This window comes from Narcine bancroftii, chromosome 2 (assembly GCF_036971445.1).
Source record: "Narcine bancroftii isolate sNarBan1 chromosome 2, sNarBan1.hap1, whole genome shotgun sequence".
Lineage (NCBI taxonomy): Eukaryota > Metazoa > Chordata > Chondrichthyes > Torpediniformes > Narcinidae > Narcine > Narcine bancroftii.
In genome coordinates, this window is record NC_091470.1 from 281,329,583 (window position 1) to 281,340,206 (window position 10,624).

The following is a 10,624-nucleotide window of genomic DNA, read 5'->3' on the forward strand; positions in this document are numbered from 1 at the left end:
GAATATTAATATAAAGTGATTCAATTAAAATTTCATTTTTTGAAAAGGAGGAAAAGTAGTATGGATAAATATAGAAATGAATAAAATAGGTGAAATGGTTCCTGAAGAATTTATATACAAATGGAATGATAAATTATTAATTGGAGTAAAGGACATCCCAATATTAAAACATTTGATAAACATATGGCATAAATTTCATGTGCAGATGGGAATTAGGGATTATGGGATAATTAAAATGGCTTTAACGCAAAACAAATGGATCCCATTTGCATTGAATAATATACATTTTATAAATTAATCAAATAAAGGAATTAAAATTATTAAAGATTATTATCATGGAAGAAATTTAATGGCATTTGATTAATTTAAAAATATGGGTTACAAAACAATACAATATTTAGCTACTATTAATTAAAAGCATTTTTGCGAGAAAAGATGACTACACCAAATCTATTACCTAAACAAGATGAAATAGAGACATTAGTATTGAATATAAATATTAAGAAGTTTATATCAGCTATGCATTTATTATTATTAAAATGTACAAAGAAGAAAGATTTTCATAAATCGAGATAATGCTGGGAAAAGGATTTAGGTGTAGATATAAATGGAAAGATTTGGTCTGAAATTTGTTATGATAGTATGAAAAACACAATAAATGTTAGATATAGAATGGTACAGTACAATTATTTACATCAATTATACATTACACTGCAAAAACTTAATAGATTGAAATCTGATTTGTCAAATAAATATTTCAGATGTAATCAAGATGTCAGTACCTTTTTACACTCTACATGGTTATGTCCTAAATTGAACCATTTTTGACAAATTTAATAAAATTTCTTCAGCAGGTAATAAATATTAGGCTCCCTCAAGACCCTATGTCGTTTTTACTTGAAAATATTTCAGGAATTAGGGTGATATTAAAAATCAATTTATTTCAGTAAGAATTTCTTAAAATAGCATTAGCCGTAGCTGGGAAATGTGTAACAGTCTCCTGGAAACTGGACACAGATTTGGATTTGGACAGATGGCATGGAGAAATAAATAGGTGTATTCCTCTGGAAAATATCACATAATTTAAGGAATAGATATGATAATTTTTCAAAAATTTTGCCTCCATATATGCAATCTATTGGTGTTATAAATATATGAATACTATATAATTGTAGTAGTATATAATTATATATTTTATCTTGAACTTCATCCACCCCTTGGCTATAGATTTAGAATTAGTTGTCATATTTATATAAAATTAGTTAATTTTATATATATATATATATAAAATTAGTTAATTTTATATATATATATATATATATTTTATATATATATTTATTATATACTTCATTATATGTAATTAGAATTAGTAGGTATATATGTTTTAATTTTAAATTATATCCAGTGTATTCTTTCTTATCAATCTATTGCATTTTATATGATCTTAATACATGTAACAATTAAATAATTTTTATTAAAAACCTACATGTGTTCCCCTGTAAACATACCCTGAGTACCCCAACCAGAAACTGTGGATGAATCAAAAGATTTGCAACCTGTTGAGGGTAGGGTCAATGGCGTTTAAGGCTGGTAATCCAGATCTTTACAGGAAGTCCGAGGGAAGCTATAAACAGTCAGATGTGCCGATGACACCAGCTACTGTGATGAGATGCTTTGAGAGGTTGGTTATGGCCAGAATGAACTCAGATCTAAGTAAAAATCTGGACTCACTGCAGTTTGCCTACCGCAACAATTGCTCCCCAGCAGATGTAATCTTGCTGGCTCTCCACTCAGCTCTGGATCACAAAGTCCAAGGTTTCCCAAACTTTTTCTTTCCACTGACATACCACTCCTATGCCATTAGTGCTCTGTGATTAGTAAGGGATAACTTAAGGTGGTATGTGAGGGGGGAAAAAAGGTTGAGAAACAGTGCTCTAGACCCAATTGTTACTAAAATATTTTGCTTGAGAAAAATTGCCATTTCCTTTGGAGTTATGAAACCGTGAACATAACAAGTCAATTAGGTATGATTAAAGCAGTGGTTTTCAAACTTTTTCTTTCCACCTACATACCACCTTAAGCAATCCCTTACTAATCATAGAGCACCTATGGCATAGGGAATACTTAAAGTGGTATGTGAGTGGAAAGAAAAAGTTTTGTGAAACCCTGACATAGACAATAGCAACATGAACATCAGACTTCATTGACTACAGCTCAACTTTCAACACCATCATACCCTCAGTACTGGTCAACAAGTTCCAAAATCTGGACCCCCTACAGTCAGTACGAATTGAAAATAATGTCTCCTCCTCACTGACATTTAACACAGGCACACCTCAAGGATGCGTGCTTAGTCCAAAGCTCTACTTACTCTACACCCATGACTGTGTGGCTAGGAACAATTCAAAAGCAATTCTACAAATGTGCCGATGACACCATGGTCGTCGGCAGAATCATGGATGGCAATGAGGAAGCGTACAGGAATGAGATAGATCAGCTGGGTGTGTGCTGTCTCAACAACAACCTTGCGCTCAATGTTAGCAAAACTAAGGAGCTGATTGTGGACTTCAGGAATGGTAAATCAGGAGAACACAAACCAGTACTCATCAAGAGGTCACTAGTAGAAAGGGTTAAGAACCTCAAATTCCTGGTGTCAACATCAACGAAAATCTGTCCTGGTCCTTTCGTGTCAATGCAATCACAAAGAAGGCTCACCACTGGCTATACTTCATGAGGAGTTTGAAGAGATTTGGTATGTCACCAAAGACTTGCAAATTCGACGGGTGTACAGTGGAGAGCATTCTGACTGGTTCCATCACTCTCTTGTATGGATGTACCAATGCACAGAACAGGAAAAGACTACAGAGTGTATTGAACTCAGCCAAGTATTGAACTCAGCCAGCACCATCATGGGAATCAGTCATCACTTCATCGAGGACAACTACAAGAGACAGTGTTTTAAGAAATCAGCCTCTATCCTCAAGGATTCTTACCACCATTTCCATGTCCTCTTTCACTGCTATAATCAGGAAGGAGGTGCAGGAGCCTGAAGACGAACACCCATCGGTACAAAAACAGCTTCTTCCCCTCAGCCATCAGATTTCTGAATGGGCAATGAATCACAGACACAACTTTGCTTTTTACTTCTTTTTACACTAATTTATTTATTTTAAAATATAATTTATAGCATCTGTGATGCTTCTGCAAAGCAACAACTTCCCTGACATGTTCACGACAATAAGTTCTGATTCTGAGACTATTTTTACATGAAATGCAGAGTGCACTGTGAAATGGGCAGTACCACAGTAACAATCCCCTTGGATATACTGCTCTTCGTATAGTAGAAATAAGGTTTGTATTTTTGAATTTAAAAAATACATATTATTTTCAATCTTTTTATTCATTTTAACATGTGCAAAATACATAGTTACATATGAAAATAATGATAAAGTACATTAAAAAGTAAAAAGTATGGCTAAAACAGTGTGAGAAGCCTTTATTTTTTCTTATTATTATGAGAGATAAATTAGGTAAAGAAGGGTTTAATGTGGATCTGTGGCGATGCACATTCTTGTAGCGGCGAACGTGCGGTTGGTGGGGCAGCTGTGGCAAAGATTGCATCATGGGACCGTCTCTTCTGGTCCAGACCGGAAGGTCATGTACGTGCTTGCATCATTGAGACACAAGCGTCAGGACATCAGGGACGGAACGGAATGAGGCTTAAAGGCTGCAGCGTGAGATTCAAATGAAAGCAGTTGTGATACTGGAGCTCACAGCCTGTTTTCTCAGTCTCTTCACTGCGCTCGCTCACAACACACTACAGATCATTAATATTGATCATATTGAAAATACCTGAGAAGTATAAAATCCCTTTTTTTAAATATGGGAATCTTAATTATATCTCATCTATTTTCTATTCATTAATTTTGGCTATATTATTCTACAGTTAACTCACTGTATTCTTAAAATTCAATGTTTTGAATGGGATAGGTTAATTAAATAATTATGCTTAGACTTTTGATTTACAATTTTTGTGTGTTATGTATATGATATAATATGATTTGATTTATGTTATTAATTAGAAGACCATGTGTCGAGTTTTTTCTATTAAATGCAATTAAAAATATTTTAAAAAGTAAAGAGAAGCATTAGAATGCACCTTGTGAAAGTATTACCAGTGCTCGTAGATTGCTTCTTGGAGCCACTGAAATTTAGATCACACCAAACCAAGTGTAAGTCAGAAAACCTGTGGAGATTTTCATTCAAATTCACCCAGGTGTCTTTTTGTGAACTTTTCCTGTTCTCTCTCAGGTCTTGACTGGAGCTCATACCCAGCAATGTTAAAAAAAACTCCCTTTATTTTTCTTCACCCAACCCTTCAAGAACACATTTACTGTAGACCAGACTGTCTGTCTGGCTATCAATGAATAAATTCTAATATTGGTAAGGAAATAGTTTACTGCTTGAATATAGTTGTGCTACGATAGATATCAAACATTACATCTGACTTGGGAAGTGCAGAATTGGATGTAGTTACTCAATAAATTACCATATAAGGCTACTTCTTTTGAAAACTTCATTCTTTTATCTTCTGTGAGTAGAGTTCAATTCTCAGTGATTTGCATTGTGGTGATGAGGGAATGAATTACATGACAGGAAATGGATGCAGTGCTTTCCCCAACCAGCTCATAAAAACTGACCATGATGAGTACAGTGCCTGTTATTGATTTTTGTTTGTGTGAAGGATATAGATGACCATCAGTATCAACGCTGTCTGGAAAAAGACAGTGGTGGAGCAAATGATTTACAATAACTAAGGACACAACCTTTCCAGGACTAGATTGGAATGCTCTGTCGTTCCAGTGTCACTGATCTGAAAATGCAGCTGACAGTGTCTTATAATAAGTTCAGTGCTCAGATTGCCTAATAATTAGTGCATTCAGGACTTGTGGCAATTCAGTTCAGAGTGGTGGATTTCAATGACCTTTATGTAAAATAAAATGGTGCACATATATCCACGATCAGTTCTTTTACCGGGTCAGTCTGAGTCACTTGATGTGGTGCAGATGCTTACCCGTTCCTCTGTAGAAAGCATTGTTATTAGTATGAGGACCATGATTTATAGTAATTGCACTCAATGTCTCTTAAGTGAATTATCATATTTTTCCCATTAGAGCATACAGATGAGAGTGTTGTCAGCGCTAAGAATTATGATATGAACAATTAATGTCTTTGTTACAAGGCAGTGCTACACTGTTGTATTGTACTTCAATCCCCTGGCGAATTTAAACTAAATCAAAAGCTCATTATTCATCTTCCAAATCCTGAGATCTAATGAGCATAGTTTCATATCTACATGCCAATTGCTATTGTACTCTAAAAGCATGTTTTACTTCTTTTAACTTGAATAATTTCTATGAATCTTAGGCTTTATTGCACAAAGAAACATTTAAGCAAATTAGAATGATTTTGTTTTACTCTTAGCTGGTCAGTATTAGTTTCTCCAATAATCTTTTTAAGTTGTGAAATATTAAATGCAAAAGCTTTAATCTCTGAAGGATATTCACAATCTTTTTATCCATAATCGTCTTCTTATTGGACAATCACTCAAGAAAGCTTGCTTCCATTCTGGTTTTGTGGGTTCTGAAGTTACTGATGAGCCCAATATGGGAGTTTCAGATTGTTTTCAGACAAGACAGCAGGTGGAAAGTGTGAGGTAACTTGCTCCTTCTTGATATTAATGCATGGGTTCCAACTTATTCTTGTGCACTTTGAGTGCTCATGAATTGCAGATTCCCAGGAGTCAGTCAGGATTCCCAGATTTCAGTCAGGATGTTGCATTTCTTCAAGGAAGCTTTGACCACATCCTTGAATTTTTTCCTCTGGCCACCTGATAGAGTTTGGAATACAATGTCTATTTCGTGAGTATGGTGTCAGTCATATGATAAACATTGTCGCTGATTGAGAGTAACTTGGTCTTCGATATTGAAGATGTTGGTTTGAGAGAAGACGCTGGCATTGATTCACTTATTCCAACAGTGCAAGTATAGGATTTTGTGGATAGAGTGTTGATGGTACTTTTCCAGTGACTTGTGGTGGCTGCTGTAGACAGTCCAGATCTCAGAAGCGTATGGACCATCACTATATTAAAGTATGTTATGTACAAGTTGAGGAACCAAATTTGGTTCTCCTTAATCAACCAAAGGCTGCACTAGTATGTGGAAGGTGATGATGGATTTTTCCATTGAACTGTGCTGTAAGGTGAGTCTCGAGTTCAGGGGAAGTGGTTCATGTTTTTCCGGGTCTTGTTACAGCAAACTCCCCATGGGAGTAGAATTATTCAGAGCTAGGCAGAAGCTGTTCAACCTATGAGGACTATGTTGTAAGGTCCCTCAAAGTTCAGTAGTTGATTGCTGTACACAGACAACACTTGTGTTTGTGCACACTCAGAAGGCATGCCCCAACTTGTCATCAACATTTTCACTGAAGCATACAAAAAGATGGACCTTATTTTCAAAATTTACCAGACAAAGGTCAGATGAGAATCAACCCCTGTCGCCTGCAATAACTATATAGTCACCTCCATAAGGACATAAAACAAACGAGTGGAATCAGGCCATTCAGCCCATCAAGTTCACCCACCATTCCATCATGACTATTTTACTATCCTTTTCAACCCCATTTTCCTGCCTTCTACCCACAATCCTTAATTCCCTACCAAATCAAGAATCTATTTACCTCTCAGATTCATAGAGAGATTGCAGAGAATCACATAATGGTCTGTAGGGCCACATTCTACTGGTTTTCAGCCCTTTCCTGTATTGCTTCTTGTGACAGCCACTGGAGCATATTTTATGGAGGGTCCACTTTAATGATGTAGCCATGATGTGCAGTCAGAGGGAGCACTGGCTTTGTGTTTGACCAAATGTAAATATTGTCCATGAGCTCAGTTCAATGCTTCATTACAAGGCCTGAGAACCAGCATCAGGAGATGCTCAGGTGGAGCTGCTCGTGTAACATTGGAGAAAATATTGGTCATTTGCAGTGAACTGGAATTTACTGTCTGTGTGTAACAGCTGACCCCTCCTCTTGGCTCTGCCCCTGGTGGTCCCAATATAAACCCTGTTTTCCTGCCTTACCCCAGATTCATCTGAAGGCCTCTGTGAATACTGGCCATTAGTTATAAGTTAATAAAAGCATGTTTGTGTTCCTCACGAGTCTCCGACTACTATCGATCATGTTACAATTTTAATACCTTACTTTTGAAGACGGGATGGAAGCTCTATTGAAGTCCGGCATGCTTCAGGTCGACCCTCTGTCCCCAGAGGCCCCGGAGAAATTCTCCTACTGGGTGGAGTGCTTTGTTTGGTTCTGTGTAAATGACCAAAGCCGGCATAATGCCGAATCTTCCTTTTGGCAATATCGCAGGATTTCTGTGTTTTAAAAAAAATTCTATTGATTAAATTCTGCCCAGAATTTTTAAAACCTGTGTGAAATATTACATGGTGGCTGAAAGTCACAAGATTCCTTGCAGTCAAATCAGGTACTTTTGTAACCAAGAAAACAAGGTATCCATATTATCCACAGCAAATTTGGAAAATGAGATGGAATAAGGGATAAAAGTCTAGTGGCATGGTGTTAGGTTAACAAGCTCTCTCTCATCTTGATAAAACAAAGAGGATGATCATTGACCAGAAGATAGGGCAGAGTCCACACCCTGTCCTACATTAATAGCGTTTAAGTTGAATGAGAAGGTAGCATCAAGTTCTTCAGAATAAATATCTCAAATGACCTGACCTGGGATAAATGAAGGTCAATAAAGAAGACTGAGGAAATTCTGTATGTCCCCCCATCCCTCAACAACTTATACAGGTGCACCATCGAAAGCACACTTACTGGAGGCATCACAGTGTGGTATGGAAGCTGCACTGCTCAAGATTTTGGAAGAAGCTGCTGGAGGTAGTGAATGCAGCTCAGAACATAATCCATCTGCATATTTAACTGTCTACAAAAGGCAGCTAACATACTGAAAGAACCATCGAACCCTGTTCACATTCTCTTCTCCCTCTTCTGATTGGGGAGAAGGGTTAAGCGTATGAAAGCTAGCACTAACAAGTTGAAAGCCAGTTCCTACCAGGCTCCTGAATTAACCCCATTACAAACTGCCCTTGCCTGGTGTTAATTGATCTTACTTTTCATTGTTATCCTATACACTGTGTTATGGATGCTAGACAATTTTATTTTCCTACCAGGGACAGGACTGAACCTATGGCAGGAGGGAGAGGATTGTGTGCTGCTGTGAAGTGCTGAAGAATCGAAGGGAAAACTGACAGCTACATGGGAAGTGCTGAAAAAGCTGTCAGAAGTGCGAAAGCCACACACTGGAAGTTGGTGGGCTCATGGAGAGCATGCCTACTGTAGTCAGCCCCTCTCCACCAATCAGGAGAGCAGAAGGCACGCGCTGGGGCAGTTGAAGAACCCAGCACGCTAAGTTTTGAACTGGTTAGTTAGTTAGTCGGTTGGTCAAAGGGCAATCAGTCAGACGGTCAGTCTGTGTATGTGTGCTCACCTGGCAGCTTCAGCTAGCACTGCCGTCCATAACTGTCTGCCACTGTGCTCAACCAATAGTTTCAGTGGGAGAAAGGAGACTGAGCTACTTTGTCTGCAGGTGCCAGCACTGTTGTCCTGACAGCAGTTTGTGCCGCTCTGATACCCAGAGTGTACGTGAGACCAACCTGGGCTTCCCCAGTCTCTTTCCAAGAAGAGGACTTCTTGTGACAGAAGTCACTTTATGCTCAAGACAGGGTGTTTAGAGGGGAAGACTTGTGTGTCAGAAGGTCACTTGTTAACCCTAAAATGGGCTTTGGAGGCATGAAGGTCTAGGAGGTCACTGGGTGAAAATTCCCATGTGAAGAAATCAAAAGTGGTTGCTGCCCCATTCGAATCTCAAAAAAGTCGTAAGTCTACAATCATGGCCATCTGTCTCCACGCCCAACAAGGAGACCAGCGTGCAACCAAACACACTTACTGGAGGCATCACAGTGTGGTATGGAAGCTGAACCTGGAGTTCAGACTTTACTTTTTGACTGATGGACTCGATGTGACTGACTTGAAGTTTTGTTTTGGGAGTTTTCTTTTGGAGCATTTTGAGCTTGGATTGTAATGGTCTGGGTTCCCCCCCCCCCCCCACATACACCTTATAAATATCTGTGATTGATGTAGAGTTGCCATAAAGGCATATGTTTGGGTGTTAAGTTTATTGAGGCAATTCTATTATTGTTAATAAATTTTGACTTAAACTTAACTCATCTGTGTATGTGTCCTTCAATTGCTGCTGGTGAGGCGTAACAGCTGGAAGTTGTTTATGCAACGATATGAATGTTAGAGATAACCTGTTGGTTTGTTCACAGAAGAACCCTTTTTACTTGTGACAAATAAATTTAGACTTAAGAGTTAAAACTTCAGCCTGGAATTGTCTAGCCAAGTTATTTTTAGACTAAAAGCAATAATTACTGCAGATGAAAATCTGAAAATGCCTGAAAGACCCAACAGATCCTGGAGCATCTGTGGAGGGAGAAGCAGAGCTTCAGGCCAATGACATTCCAGCAGAGCTATTTTTCAGTGATACTGCCTCAGCGATAATTATTGGCCAAGACATTGGGGATAATCATGTCGCTTCAAAAATAGTCCCTTGGGATCTTTAACATTTTACTGAGAACACACGAAGCTTCAAGTTTAGCATTTCAGCCCCAAAAACGGGTCTTTCGTAGCACCGCCTTATCTCAGTACATCACTGAGTGCCAATCTAATTTCCAATATTCATATCCCATGAATGAATTTAAATAGATAGTTGTTTGTAGCTGTCAGCCTGCTGTGAGAAGGGGTAGAACATTGTTAGCCTGATGTAATAATTTCTATTTTAACATAGGTGTCTGAGTTACACAGTACAATTGAAATATCATTGTGTATGTGGTTTTGAGCAGAACAGTAAAAAGAACTATGATATAAAATTTAACAACACTTTATCTTTCCAGAATTTATCATTATGAGGTTTTTCAATTACTTTAGAATGGCTTCCAATTGGTAAATTCTGAACACCATACAGTAAAAAAAAATCTAACTATATAAAGTTAGATATTTTTGAACAGTTCTAGTTTCCATTGACCATTATCAATGGGACTGATTTATTTTTCAAGTTACCCAACTACAGGTAAGGTTATTTTTCATTCACAGGACATAAAACTGAAGAAATCATATTCATTTATATTTTCTCGAAAGGTAGTCTTGTGATAAACATAGGACAGGAAGCATATCCCTTTATCACTAAAATAATTTATAACTTTAACACCCTTTTAGAGAAAGTGCAATGCTTGCTTTATTTTACAGGGTTTTTACCAAATCTAAAGTAGTTTGCAAGTGGACACTTCTCACTGGAACTGAAAGTCATTGGGACTGATGGACATTGTTTTCTACATGCTAGGTTTCACCGACCCACAGTCAATCCCTGGGCACGGGAGAGCAGCGTCAGCAGACCCTCTCGTCACTTTCCTCTCCACCTAGACCTGTGGTTGGAACAAGGTACAGTAAATATTGTTCACTCACAATGTACAATTCATCTGTTACA

The 10,624-nt window shown here is 37.8% G+C and overlaps 1 protein-coding gene and 1 long non-coding RNA gene across 3 annotated transcripts in view; one reads left to right on the top strand and one right to left on the bottom strand.

Annotated features, from left to right (window-relative positions):
* The window catches only part of znf704 (zinc finger protein 704), a 154,395-nt gene that overhangs the window by 136,169 nt on the left and 7,602 nt on the right, over positions 1 to 10,624 (top strand). For both annotated transcript variants that reach the window (XM_069921142.1, XM_069921143.1), the window contains exon 8: positions 10,481 to 10,578. In XM_069921142.1, the coding sequence (XP_069777243.1) occupies positions 10,481 to 10,578 (98 nt within the window). The remainder of the gene's footprint in view (positions 1 to 10,480; positions 10,579 to 10,624) is intronic.
* Positions 10,351 to 10,624, bottom strand: part of LOC138755342 (uncharacterized) — a 34,147-nt gene continuing 33,873 nt past the window's right edge. The window contains exon 5 of the long non-coding RNA XR_011352212.1: positions 10,351 to 10,562. This is a non-coding gene — a long non-coding RNA (uncharacterized lncRNA). The remainder of the gene's footprint in view (positions 10,563 to 10,624) is intronic.